Genomic DNA, 14367 nt, shown 5'->3' on the forward strand with positions numbered 1-14367 from the left:
TGAAACTATTTTAAGTAAACTCCTTAGGACAGTTGTATGCTCAAAAGTTGTTGCTGCTTCTGGAAACCTGTTTATTTTGATTTCATATCTGGTGTTAATGTATCGCAGGCTGGAATATTTATAGCCTATATAGACCTAATATTAAAACGGAATATTCAGTATACTCATTGTATCTCTTTGGATTGAAGATTTATTTTTATTTTTTATATTAATTATTTTTGTGGTAGAAAACGTTGTGGCACCAAGATACAGTAGGTTACTTTGAATGGGAACCTTGAGTCAACATTAGGTTAAACAATGTCCGGAATCTCCGGTAGATGGCAGTGTACGAAATATGACTGGTTAAAAAACAGAGGAGGAAGAAGAACATTGATCCTCATTGGTCACCGTTGAGGCGGCGGGTTCATGAAGCAAGTTAGGAACAGTCGCGAGCATTTCTGTTATGTGGTTAAATCTGAGAACTATTATTATCCGAAACGAAAGAGTATTTTAAGGTGGAGTAAACTCTGTGGAGAATGTAAAACAGACATCATATAATGGAGCGGTGCAGTGTGGAGTATCTGTCTGAGTTCAGTGACTGTCAGTCACACTCAGTGCGCATCATACAGGACGACACGAATCTTTTCTTGGCCTGCGGACACAGAGATGTGCTCGTATTCAATGTCGAGGAGAGAAGAGTCACGGCAAGTGCATGTCTGTGTTATACTATACCAGACTACTTTTCTGCAAACTGACTCAATAGTCAATACGTTACATGTTGTTGTTGTTTTTTCAGACCGTGATGCAGTTTGAAGCTTCAGTGACCAATTTGGCATTAAGTGACGATAAATATCGGCTTTATGCACTTTGCTCGAACGGTGGACTTTACTGCACGCCTTTACCACAGCTCAGGTAACGTTAGTAATCTGCCATAACATATTTCTTAGATCACTTAAAGGGTTAGTTCATACAAAAATGATAATTCTGTCATCAATTACTCACCTTCATGTCGTTCCAAACCAAGCGTGCCACACAAGCCCTGAAAAGTGAAGCCAAAACAAAACGTCTCGATCGCCCCCCGGCGACTGGTCCTAGTATAGGTCATAAACCCCGCCTCCCCGTGTTATTCAACGGGACTTGAGACCAACTAAACAATTTAATTACACTTCAAATATCTTTTTTCCGAAGGTGGTTTCTGTCATTTATTGTAGTTTTTATCACGCTGATGTAAATTCAAGTGTCTGTTTTAAAAATAAGTTTGTTTTTAGTTAGTTTTTTGATGCTATAAAAACGGTGGTGTGACGTCATGATTGACAGCTCTGATTGACAGGTTCTCTGAGCGAAGTAGGAAAGGCAAGTTTATTTATATAGCACATTTCATACACAATGGCAATTCAAAGTGCTTTACATAGGAGAAATTAAAATAATAACAAGAAATAAGAATAATTAAAACAGTTTAGAAAAATAAAATACAGTACAGTACAAACAGTAGTCACAAATACAGTACAGTACAGTACAAGTAGTCACTGAAGCACCAACAGACTTTTTTCCGGGATCTTCGGAGGACTGAGGAGATTGGAGCTTTAAATTTAATATCTAAATTTCTATAATTAATTATTTCACACTGAGAGTGAGGGCGGGGCCTTGATTTCGCGGCTTTACTTCCTGCTCACTACTGGGCAGGTCTGGTCCCGAAATCGCTACTGCGCAAACTCAAGCCCCAAGATGTCAGCGCCATATCGGGACTCTGGCGGCTTCAGTTCTCACCAATGGAAGAGAGCGAAGGGGCGACCTCCATATTTTTTTACAGTCTATGTTCCAAACCCGTAACACTTTGTTCACAACAAAAATTAAGATCTTTTTGATGAAATCCGAGAGATTTCTGTCTCTCCATTGACAGCTACGCAACTACCACTTGGACGCTTCAAAAAGTTCATAAAGAGATCGTAAAAGGAATCCATATGAATTGAGCGGTTTAGACCAAATTTTATGAAGAGACTTTTTCGCTTTATATGAACAGATTGAATGCTTGCGCTTTCATTAAACTGATAACTGATGTGTGAGTTTGTATGTGTATAAAAGCTTAAATTTAATCTGTTCATCATATAAAGCAATCGTGTCTCTTCAGAAATATTTGGGATTCAACCGCTCAATTCATATGGATTAGTTTTACGATCTCTTTATGAACTTTTTGAAGCATCAAAGTGGTAGTTGCGTAGCTGTCTATGGAGGGACAGAAAGATAGAATTCTATTCCAATTCTATGCTATAACTCACTTATAGCAAATAAAGTATTTAACCTTTATATTGCAACAGATTTTTTTTTTTTTGTCCAGTCAATTCAGAACTGGTCAGACAGCAACAGTAATAAAGGTTTAGCAAACTGGATCATTCACATTTAGAATTCACTTTTTTTTTTCTACAACTTAAATTAAATCCAGTCATTTTATGTGAATTTTCCTAGCAGAGTTGCTGTAAGGATTTTTCCTTAGGAAATTTGTCCATTTATACCATTTGTCCATAGGGGTGGTGGCGCAATGGATAAGACACATGCCTTTGGCGTGAGAGACCCGGGTTCGAATCCACTGTGAGACACCAATGTGTCCCTGAGCAAGACACTTAACCCCTAGTTGCTCCAGAGGCGTGCGACCTCTGACATATATAGCAATTGTAAGTCGCTTTGTATAAAAGCGTCAGCTAAATGAATAAATGTAAATGTAAATGTAATACGTCATTACAGGAAGGGAAACTGTATTTGTCAAGCAGTTTCAATGGATCTTTAGATTTTCTTTAGTCACTACATTGTGGAATTTTTATTTTTATAATTTGTTTTCCATGCTTCTTTTTTACTAGTTCTTCCTCTGTCCTGGCGAGCAAAAGTCCTGACCGTGTACTGAATATTGTATCAGATGATTCCATTGTCCTGAAAAAAATCAGTCTGCAAGCATTTACCATAGTCGAGAAGATCCTTGTGACTCTTAGTCTTCACAAGTCCATCTGGAGTTTTGATCTCTATGAAGAGCCTGGATCCAGACCCCTTCGTAAACTTGCATGTTTCCAGGTTGCAACTGTAAACTCATGCTGTTTAAACATAACGGACAAAGAAAAAAGTGTGAACTGTCCTCCAGTGCTGACTTGCATCTACCCTAAAGGCTCCACGTCAGTCAACTCTCAACAGTCTGACCTCCATCCTTATCTTGAACCCCGTCTTTTCAGGCTCTTATTTGGAGTGGATGCCTCTTTAGTCAATTCTCCAGTCATTCTGTGTGGTTTACCTGATGGACGTATTTGCTGCTTTCCTTTGCTCATCCCCACCCTGGCTGGTCCAAGAGGAGAGCAGAGATCTCCAATCAGAGTCCTTCAAAGCTTAGAGCAGCCAGTCGTATTTGTCGGAACCTGCGTCTCTGGAGAACACGGACCTCAGTGTCTCATCGCAGTTGGTCAAAGAGGCAAACTTCTAATGGTCAGAAGCAAACAAGCAAGCTCGGAAGGAAAAGAGGCAGATTATAGTAAGAATGAAATTAAAGTGCTTTTATTACATATATTTTTGCTTTTGCAAAAGTGTTTGATTTTGATTTGATAGTCAATAAGATTGTCGACAATAAAGAAAAGGAAAGATCTTTTAAAAAAGTTTAATGTATATGCCTTTTTTGTGTGAATTGTTCTCATTTTCTTTTTGTACTGGTTTCATATTGTTTTCAAAAAACTTAATACCATTTTTAAGATGTTTCAGTTTAATGTCTGAAAAAATGTCGTGTGGTGTAACCATCAAATATAACAAAAGTAATAAAATATTTCCTTACATCTTGAATACGGTGTACACGTTATTATATTCAAAGAAGTTTAAAATATATTTTTCTAGGCTTTTTTATTGATATCATGACTTCATAAATATAATTACGATTTATTCATAAATATAATTACGATTTTGGAGAGTTGCACCACATGACATTTTACAACCAGACAAAAAAGCAGTTTTGTTAAAATATTTTTTTCTAAGAAATAATAATACATAATGCCAAACTATTTTGGTTTTCTATTTTGGTTTTCTATTCAAGAATTAGCTTTTTTTCCTTCATTTTGATATCAGGACAGTTGTAGCAATGCTTTATTTATTCAATGCTTTTGAATAAATTATAGGTCAGTTTTGGTAATCTGTGTTAAATTCACATTTTACAGGCTTCAATGAGCATAGTGTACGAGGACCAGTGCTGTGTGTTTGTGTTGATGATAAGCGGCTGTACTACAGCTCTCTCAATGACCTATACACACTTCAGTTCACCACAATATCTTCATCAGAAGCCACAGGAACTGAGTCCCAGCTTCAAGATCTGACCTCAGATAGTCTTGGTGTATGCAGAGTTATAGCACTTGCTCGGCAATATACTAACCCTACAGGTACGATACATGCATTGCATTCTGATCAATCTCTATGCTGTTTACCAGGCTTTTAAGTGTTTTAATTCTTTAGTCACTAACGCAAATTGTTTGTATTTGAATTATAAGGATCTGTGCAGCTTATGGCCATATCTCTGAGTGGAAGACTGCTTCGAGTGAACCTTCCTCAAGCATCTGAAAAAGGAAATGTGCCCAGGTTACCTCCATCTCTAGCAGGCCAGAGAGTGAAGGACCTCCTGGCTTCCATCGGAAACATCTGGGAGAGGTCTGTTTCATGCCTCATCATAAAAAAGAAAACTTCTGATTTTCCAACGCCTAAAGCTAAATGTCACATTTTGAGTTAATGGGATATAACAGTGTCAGTGATAAAGAATCATTTAAAAATCTAATTTAAAACTGATTTAAAAGTTCTGTACTCTTTGTAATCATGTTGGTTTCTTTCTCTAATTTAATTTATAAGTCACTGTTTGTATGAATTTAAAATAAATCAATTAATAGAGCTACCAAAATGAGTGTCACGTCATTGACCCTTTTGTTACTGTCTTCTGCAGGGCAGAATCCTTGAAACATAAGCTTCAGGAGAAAAATGAGTCTATCAAACGTCTGAATCAAGTCATAAATGTTTGCAGCCTACTGTTGGACACCCATGGGAATGAAAAAAAGTTTAATATGGGCACCAAACATCCAATCAGCTGTCATGGTGTGGCTAGATGGAGCTCATTGCTCCAAAGAGACTCTTTGACTCTTACATGTGTGCTTGAAAACTCAAGTGGATGTACATTGGAGCATGGTTGGACTCTGTGCATTCAGGTCCACCCATTATCCCAATATTCAAATATTGAGAGCTCATCCAGGACATACTCATTCCCATTGAAAAAACTGGATTCTGATCAGAAACTGGATGTAACCATTCCTCTTGAAACCGTTGATGGGCTGTCTCTGCCAGTGAAGGTCTACTGTTCTCTCACCTTCTCCCTCTCCAATCTGTTTAGCCCTGAAGCATCTTCTCTTGGTGTTTCCCAGCTCCTAACAGAGATGGGCTCCATCAGTGCACCTTTGAATTCTTTAACAGTGGATTGGCTTGATGCTTTAAGGCTAGAGGGTTCATTTTCTCATGGTAACATTAGACACGACAGTGTCAGGGATGGCATTCAAGCCTTCCTGCGTGCCAGAGGAGCGTTAACCAAAGATTCTGATACTTCTTCCAAGTCAGGACCCGTTGCAGTGCTGATCAAAGTATCATCCGAGCTTCTAAAGGCCAAACTGCACACTTCAGTAACCAGCAGTTCAGAAACATGTGTGTCTGTGCTAAACTGGTTGGTGTCACGAGAGGTGATGGGACAAACAAAGTCTGTACAAAGTCCAGTGGTTTGTGCCTACAGCCCAGATGGATGCTCTGTCAAGATTATGGCCAAAGAGGTGCTGACTTAATACTACTCATTACTCAATTACAATCATGAAGTCTGTCATTTAGAATGAGCTACTCATGTCTTTCCTCAAGGTGACACTGGGAGATTTATGCTCTGAAGGACCTCTTGAAGTCCTGGAGATTCGGGTGGAGAGTACATCTGTGGCAGCGGTGTGTGGACTGCATCATGCCATTCTGAGGCGCCTTCAGGTACTTTTATAAAATAAAATAAAATCTATTTTTCTAACATGGACTTACAATTGAATCTGATTTGGCGATCATTACTTTTTCAACAGGTCTTGTTGAGAGACTCGACTGTAAAATGTTGCCATACAAAGCAGTTAAAAGCACAGAGCTTGTGTGAAGCTGTACGGCACGTTGAGGTAGACCTGATTCTCTTCATTTTATTTGTTCATTCTTGCATGCTTAGATTACACCATTTGGATTAAAGTCTAAAGGTGCCATCACATTTACCGTTCCTCTGCAAATTTTGCTGCAAAAATCCAGTTATTTTAAAAAAACTTGGGGAAAAATCACTTAATCGAACTGAAAAAGGTACCCATTCTATTACAGGCATGCAGACTCTTACATTTGCTCACACACACACACGTTTTCAATCTGGAGTTCGGCATGAGGGCTTCATGTGTCGCACACTATAGACCCCTTTTCAGCTGGTAAACATGGTGACTTTTTTTATGGGCGGAGCTTAGGTGGTGGCAGAACGATCCCTCTGGCTGCTTCACTAACGTTAGTTTGCAAGTTTTGTTAGCTTGTTTTTTAATAATGACTGGAGAAAATCCGATTTTATCTTAATGTGCAAGGTCACTCACTGTCCAGGACCACGATTGTTATTTGCAAAAGTTAATTTTAACGGACATCCCAGATTGGCTGACCCGAACACGCTCAGTCAATGGATGGACGATCTGACAAGATTAACGTTAACGCTACCTCTGGTTGAGTGGCCTGACTTCTACACCTACCTGATAGAGAAACTGAGTGTAAAGAGAAACTGAGGGCATATAAATCTTTAGATGCCTATAACTGTACTAAATGGTCACGTACAACGAGACTTGTGTGGTAGCCTACGATCCGCAGTTCTGCCTAGCGCCAAGGCCAGACAGAAGACGACAATGTAAAGAGTGACAATTTTAATGATGTGAATATTTTCTAGAAAAAAAATTCCAGATACAGCATATTCATTTTTTAACTATGTATTTGATTACCCTTTCATACCAGGTTCTTCAAAAAGTCTAGTCACAATCAAACAAAACAATGTATACAATCATAGATGATTCACAAATAATCACAATCGTTTAGAAAACATTGTGATAAAATTTCAAATTGGAGCCTGTACTCCGTCGCTTCTTGCACCCAACAACACAACAAGATCAATAATAATAATTTAAGCTCCTTATTATGTAGCCGAATCTGTGCTGGTTTGTATTGGCTGCCTACAGTTTTCCCTTTGTTTTGCCACCAGCTAATGCCGTGACGTAACTGACGTCGGCTCGAAATTGGTCAATAGACAATGGATTTTTTTTTGCTTGCAACATTTGTGGCTGTACCTTTACTTTGTGATTAGTATGAATTCACATATATCAGACAGTTTTGCTTAATTCAATACTAAACATTTTTTATTCTTTTGTCAGTCTCTTTATAAAGATCTCCAGGATGCTCAAAATCAAGCAGCTCTTGGTGGCACAATGAAGACGGATAAGAGCTCTGAGATCTTGTTCCGCATTTTTCTGCAGCTGAGGGCAAACCCACTGGTCATTCTCTAATTTAAATACACACACGAAATTGTGTGTAACATACATTTTGTAATACAGTAGAGGTTGTTTCAGTTTTAGGATACAAAGTCCATGCTTTCCTTTTTGTGTGTCCCAAGCATCATCACACCTGTATAAACAGATGGATGGAGAAAATGTAATCTCCACACCGATCTACACTAGAATTAATTGTTAAATCTACATGAAAGCAGTCTGTGAGTGTGTACTGAAGACTCTGTAAAATCTATCCACAAATCTGATACTTTAGCCAACTGGTTGTGTCTCCAGATTGAAAAGCTTTTCTCTAAGCCGATAGTATCTTCCTTCTTTGGCCATGAGCTGCTGGTGTGTTCCCTGCTCCACGACTTCACCTCCCTCCATGAAGATAATGTGGTCTGCTTTCTCTACAGTCTCCAAACGATGAGCTATTACCAGCACTGTCTGATCCGTTATGCTATTGAGCACATCTTGAACCTGGGAAATAAGATAATGAATACACACTATAAATGGGAAAAACCTCAGAATTTATCATGTTACTGCATCTCAAAAAGAATTACTGTGCAGATTTAGTATTAATTCCATAAGAGTTCGTACTGCTTGTTGTGTGCTACAGTCCATGTGGCTGGTGGCTTCATCCAAGATAAGAATCTGTGGGTCTCTTATCAAAGCTCTGGCTATAGCAATGCACTGCTTCTGCCCTGCCGACAGCTGGTCGCCACACTCTCCAACATCTACAGAAAAAGCATTCAAATTAAACCAACCTGATTTATTTTTAGGGATACACATATCAGTACCATGTCACTGATTTATAAATATTTTATTCATCAACTCACACATCAGTTGTGGTAAATGGAAGCTCAAGCATGTTTGAGGTTAACCAATGAGGTTAGTTCTTGTGTTAAGCAGGTTTGGTTGAGCTGTTTATGTTCGCTGATCCAATGTTTATATGTGAATAAAAGACTAAATTAAATCTGTTCATCATATAAAGCGATAATAAATTTGGACTAAACCGCTCAATTCATAAGGATTTGAAGTGTCAAAGTTGTAGTTGTGTAGCTGATTTCATCAAAAAGATCTTCGTTTTTTTTTCTGAAGATGAACGAAGGTCTTGCGTGTTTGGTACGACATGATTGTGAGTAATTAATGACAGAATTTTTATTTTTGGGTGAACTAACCCTTTAAAGTCAATCTTCAAAAACACTAATTTAATTACATTCTACCTTAACTTCTAGGCATTCTTTAAATTACTTTTTTGGTCAGTTTTATTTTTTATCTAGACAAAAAAAGTATAAAAAGGTGATATTGGCTATAACATGAAAATATTTAACAGCTCATTAGCATCAGACAGAATTTTAATATCGGTGCCTCTTTTATTATATTTACCTGTGTTGTATCCTTTTTCCAATTTGCATATGAAGTTGTGTGCATTGGCTTTACGAGCAGCTGCTTCTACTCTTTCAAGTGTGCAGTCCTGCAAACCGTATTCAATATTATATCTCACAGAGCCAGAGAAAAGCACAGGATCCTGGGATACCATCGCCACCTAAGCCAAATGAAAGACAATAATGTGTAGTTTTATAAACTACTAGTTATACACTACTGTCTCACCAAACCATCCAATGGAATTAATGTTTTCACATCTCTCCTGGGGCCAGTTGTTTGAAAGTTATCTGATCAGATTTTTGTGTTCAAAACTTTTTTAGTAAAATTGGGATACATTTGATCCAAAAAATCAGGATTATCCTGATCCCAGCTGAAGGGGGGATTTCAGGAACAAAAATTTTATAAAACTTTAAAATTGCACAAAAAAAAAAAAAGATTTTTCTCTTGATTAGTTGTAACTGTTTAAGTAATAAATTATAAATAGACATTAGGCTTCTTATTCAGCCTTTTGGTAGCCTACAGTAAAGTAAAAAAGAGATTTTGGTGCCATAAAATAATCCCCAAACAGCTGGAAATATCAGACAAAAAAATATTAAATTTAATTTTTTTATCACTGTTTGTAAACTACATTGGCACAATCATAAGAGATGAACCAGTCAAAAAAATGTTTTCCCTATCTCATATTTTTTTCTATCAGCATGTCCCTTTAGGGGCTCCGTAGAGCACTAGTAATCCAGATTTGGTCATCTGAAAAAGTGTGTATCTGGATCAGGGTGATCCAATTCAAAATTTGCATAGAAAAACTGGCACAAAAGAAAGATGGATTACCTAATCCTGGATAGCAAAACATGGGATTTCCAAATCCAGATTATTCTGATCCAGACAACATTTTTTGAACAACTGGCCCCTGAAGTTATATGGTTGTAAATGCTGGTGAATCAATTCTTGCCTTTTTATGCAAATACTGGTGTTGGTAACGGTACAGAGGTTCTCCATCCAGGAACATCTCACCCTCCTGTGGATCATAGAACCTTTGGAGCAAGCAGACGCAAGAGCTCTTCCCACCACCAGAGGGCCCTACCAATGCCGTCAGCTTTCCTGGACTCAATTCCAATGTAACACACTGCAACAATTCAACAATGAATATATGCAAATCACAAAGTTCCATCTATGATTAGCTTTTGTGTAATAAACAAAAAACGTACCTTAAGTGCCATTTGCTCAGGACGGGAGTGGTAGGAAAAGGTGACCTTTTCAAAGGTTAGTCTTCCCTTAAGCTTCTCTGGAGCCAGATGGCCTGCCTCTCTCAACTGTGGCTTCCTATCGAGCAGCTGGAACACCTTCACTGCTGATCCCACAGTATTCAGCATGTCTCCATAGATATATACAAGATGCTGAGAATATAATTACGGCCAGAATTTAGTCTCATCTGAATGAAGGGTCATATTCCTGTAAAATCTATCTGGCCATCTTACCCTCATGTTGGTCACCATGTCCTTCTGGTAGAACACAAACGCAAGAAGGCTGCCACTGCTAAGCTGTCCAGACGAGATGAGATTTCGGCCTTGGAACAGCATTGCTACCTTCAAGCCCACTGTAATGAACTAAAATGCAATGCAAGAATGAATTTGTATGAATCAATGAACTATAACACAATTTCTACCAAGGAGAACAGTGAATGCATCTTAGGACTGTATATGATTTACCCTGCGTATTAAGAGATGAAATGCACTGTAGACACCTTTACGCCTCAAAACCTGGAGCTTCCTGTTGAGAGTCTGTTCATAGCGCTGCTGTTCCTGATGCTCTGCCTTAAAACTGCGCACAGTCTTCATCGACCCAATGACAGAAGACGCCAATTCTGTAGTCTCTGCATTACAGTCCTGAAGCTCTTTGGATGTTTTCTGATCAGGAAGGTGAGGCATTATGAATTCATTATGGTCTCCCCAAAACGTTAGGATAGGCCATTAGGAAAGACACAGCTTTATAACAAGTCTAAGCTTTGTAAAAAATAAAAAGGAAACCAACTTGAGGAGGGTTACTTACCAGGGAGAAGTCGTTGTATGAGTTCTGAATGAAAGCAAGAAGGGGCATTTCAATGCATGAAAGGAGGGTTAACTCCCAGGACAGGCCCAGCATGAAGTACAGCATGCCGCATGTCTTCACCAGGCTTCGCAGTAACACATTCACATTCATGGCCACAGAACGTCCCATTTTATCAGTGTCAGAGATTAAACGTGATGTGAGACTACCTGTAAATGTGAAAAAAATTTGACATGATTTTAATAATGGGTATATTATCAAATATGCACAATTTGGTGGTCTTCAGTCAATTTAGAAAAAAATTAAGTTTCGTTTTTTTTACATGGTACAAAACTTGGTGAAAATGTTGTTACACTTCCTATGTGAAAACACAAAAACATTGTGGATATGATTAGAATGGTGAAAATGGTCTTCACAAAATCTTCACACTTGTTTTCTTCATGTCGAAAATGACCCCAAATCACGGTCACGTTCTGTTTCTCTGTCTTGTTTAGTTTCAGGGGCTGTTTACACGACACCATTTTCAACAAAAACTTTTTATGCATTTTGAATGTTCATTTACACGTCAACAGTGTTTTGGGGGCCTAATAACAAAACAAAAAATAACAGAAAAACGGGATTCAAAGAGCAAATTTTTGACAATTATACCGTTATCATCTCCATGTAAACTACAAAAACGCAAATTTGTGAAAACGGTGACGATCAATACGCCATTTCATGTTGCATACAATTATCTAGTCAGTAAACGTAGGTCGTAGCAGCAACACACTGAGATGATCATGCTAAATTTCTGACAAAATCATCGCAGGCAACCTTTGGTAGCAAGACCGTGACAACGGCTGTCTTTGAACCTCTCTCACTGTAAGATATAGGATCACCGTTTAGGAGCCACGACCACAGAAATCGCCACGATTGGTCGTCTTTCATATAGGACAGCTCAAAATCATACAATGTGTACCAGGCATAAGCCTCGAGTTCTCCTCAGTCCTTTAAACCTATTCAGTTTGACAGCAGTAAACATAACTCAAGAAAAATATTACTCGCCAACATCTACAAGTATTGTAAGTGTTTAAATTGCGGCACTCATAGAGTGTTAAAAGTCATCATGAAACAGAAGTAGCAACAGGTCTTCCGCATTGTGAAGCACATGGGAGTTAAATTAATTATCGGAGAAGTAAAAATGTAGGGCGGGACTTTCTAAGCATTGGTTGTTGATTGGATTTTAAGATGTGGGTGTTGCACTCATAAGTACAGGCTTTCCTGGGTCAGGGTTTAAATTTACTTAAGTGTAAGATTGGAGTCCTGCATACGTCACCAGTTTTTTTAACTGTTGTTTTCACTGAAAGGTCCAGTTATGACATTCTTATTACATATTACAAGGTCAAAAAAGAAACACATGAGATCTATAAACATGCATTTATTAAATAGATGGGGTGAATTTTCATTTAATCTGCCCTATTTACATAGAAAGACAATTAGTGCTAAACTTCAACTTCTAAAGTGTAGGAACAGGTATCATACCTGGTTTATTATCTTCAAAGAAGCTTATCTCCTGCTTCATGAGGTTCTGGAACAACATGTTTCGTATTCTCTTGTTGAGTCTGCAGAGGCTGCACATGAACATCCCACCGCGCAGACCAGTGAACATAGAACTTAAAGACACAACAATTTAACATTTTAATTGCAAGAAACAAAAACAATTTGTACACGAAAACATTTGTTTTTAGTAAGATTTTTGCATTGGATTGATGTTACACTGACCTTCCAAGTGAACACAGTGCCATGAGTCCAATGGCCCATACGAAATTGTTGTGCTGGTACTTTCCACTCAGTATGTCAATAACTTTCCCAATGCAGTATGGGATGAATGTCTCAACTACAAAATAAAAGGTATTACTCTGGATTTAGTTTACAATAGTTTTGTCAATGTAGATAAAAGATTAGCCTAACTGAAATCAGGATTTAGATTTAAAATCACAGACTAATTCTGACAATATTTTAGTTTCCTCAACCAGGAAAAACACTCACAAAGCGCCGCCAGGCTGAGGAAGAGGAAGGCAGCCCCTAGATGAAGATAGTCTGGCCTGGAGTAGCGGATGACCCTCATTAGGAGTGCTCTGGCCTCTTCATCTTTCTTCGGGTTCCTGGAACCCTTAGATGGTCCACCGTGTGGGAAGGCCATCTCCCACACCATATATATGAGAGTAGATGTAGCAGTGCTCAGGATCACCATGCCAGGATCAGGAACAGGACTAAAGCCTCTCCCAGTCCCGTTAAGCATTGTCTGAATGCTATCAAACACGGGAGGTAGGAAGCTCATTAGGGCTACCCAGCGCTTCAGGAGAGGCTGATTGCTGCTGTCAGAGACATGTGTGATTACTGAATACAGTACAACGCAGCTGATGGTCCTGAGAGCCCACAGGCACCATAGATCCAGACTGCCCTCTCCATCCAGCCACAGCAGTGCTGTCCACACACAAGCCCAGATGATGAGATCACAGCACAACAGACAGAAATGTTCTGCTGCAGCTCTGGGTAAGGGGTACGCCTTTGAGGTCATCTTAAAACTGAAAAGACAAAGAGGAATCAGATAAACCTGACTAGAATGGTTCCATAGCCCAATCACACTAGTCTTTTGTTTGGTTTTAGCTGATGGGCAAATTGGTCTCTTCGTCTGACCAACTAAAGAATCCCTCAAACCCATTTAAACCTGCTAAGACTAGCAAACCATCTTAAGCTGGTTTAGGATGTTTTTATCAGCAATAATCTTCTCAAGTACTTTAAAATACATTGCATAAACACTAAACATTATAAAGTTTTAGTTTTCTTACCATTTGTTGTTCTCGTTGCATGTTGTCGGAGGATCACTTTTGCTTTCGCTTTCACGTGGGAGGTGTCAAAACTGTTTTTGTTTTTTTTTATAGGTCAGTGCGCATAAAAATAGTAAGAATCGACTAAACTGGGAACAAGCCTAAATTTTGTTTAAAACGAGTCAGCCTCAGTGTGCACAAAACGTTTTAATCTCAATTAGCTACTGTATGTAGTGCGTATGACGGATCATGACGTAATACGCCTACGCCGCTTACGCACGTTTGTTCTTCAAGTGGCCAACAGAGAGCGCTGTTTAGCGAATATCATCTTTCACGAAAGTGCAGTCTCTCCTTAAGTGAGAGACTTTTTTTCTCTCATGAGCATAAATGTTAACGATTTTAATATCGAAAAGCTATTATTATAACATTTTCCTAAACACACTAACAACAATATAGTACGATTTGTGTGTGTGTTTTAGGAGGATATATCGCTATGACTTGAAAAATAGCGTGCTATGCGAGAACCTAAGGTGGCAACATAGTCATTATTAGCTTAATAGCTTAATTAGTAAAACATG

The 14367-nt window shown here is 38.5% G+C and overlaps 2 protein-coding genes across 2 annotated transcripts; one reads left to right on the forward strand and one right to left on the reverse strand.

Moving 5' to 3' along the window:
- Positions 1-179: 179 nt before the first annotated feature.
- faap100 (FA core complex associated protein 100) lies at positions 180-7634 on the forward strand. Its single transcript, XM_082151238.1, has 9 exons — positions 180-683; positions 776-891; positions 2832-3487; positions 4158-4376; positions 4485-4641; positions 4928-5795; positions 5878-5994; positions 6081-6167; positions 7434-7634. The coding sequence occupies exons 1-9, from the start codon at positions 537-539 to the stop codon at positions 7563-7565; spliced, it is 2499 nt and encodes an 832-aa protein (XP_082007364.1). The 5' UTR covers positions 180-536; the 3' UTR covers positions 7566-7634.
- Positions 6980-14067, reverse strand: tap2t (transporter associated with antigen processing, subunit type t, teleost specific). Its single transcript, XM_082151245.1, has 12 exons — positions 13811-14067; positions 13008-13546; positions 12741-12855; positions 12501-12631; positions 10983-11188; positions 10643-10840; positions 10412-10540; positions 10142-10330; positions 9886-10059; positions 8937-9096; positions 8148-8284; positions 6980-8027 (listed from the first exon to the last, which is right to left on the reverse strand). The coding sequence occupies exons 2-12, from the start codon at positions 13537-13539 to the stop codon at positions 7818-7820; spliced, it is 2181 nt and encodes a 726-aa protein (XP_082007371.1). The 5' UTR covers positions 13540-13546; positions 13811-14067; the 3' UTR covers positions 6980-7817.
- Positions 14068-14367: the final 300 nt, after the last annotated feature.

This window comes from Leuciscus leuciscus (genome assembly GCF_965113295.1).
Source record: "Leuciscus leuciscus genome assembly, chromosome: 21".
NCBI lineage: Eukaryota > Metazoa > Chordata > Actinopteri > Cypriniformes > Leuciscidae > Leuciscus > Leuciscus leuciscus.

What these genes read in the sequence shown, in the direction of transcription:
- faap100 (XM_082151238.1), top strand. Translation starts at nt 537, where the DNA reads ATGGAGCGGTGCAGTGTGGAGTATCTGTCTGAGTTCAGTGACTGTCAG. An exon ending in AGGAAAAGAGGCAGATTATA is followed by an intron (nt 3,488 to 4,157) that starts GTAAGAATGAAA and finishes CACATTTTACAG; the next exon opens with GCTTCAATGAGCATAGTGTA. An exon ending in GCAATATACTAACCCTACAG is followed by an intron (nt 4,377 to 4,484) that starts GTACGATACATG and finishes TTGAATTATAAG; the next exon opens with GATCTGTGCAGCTTATGGCC.
- tap2t (XM_082151245.1), bottom strand. Translation starts at nt 13,539, where the DNA reads ATGACCTCAAAGGCGTACCCCTTACCCAGAGCTGCAGCAGAACATTTC. An exon ending in TTCATCTCTTAATACGCAGG is followed by an intron (nt 10,541 to 10,642) that starts GTAAATCATATA and finishes ATTGCATTTTAG; the next exon opens with TTCATTACAGTGGGCTTGAA. An exon ending in ACCAGTATTTGCATAAAAAG is followed by an intron (nt 9,097 to 9,885) that starts GCAAGAATTGAT and finishes CATTTGGCTTAG; the next exon opens with GTGGCGATGGTATCCCAGGA.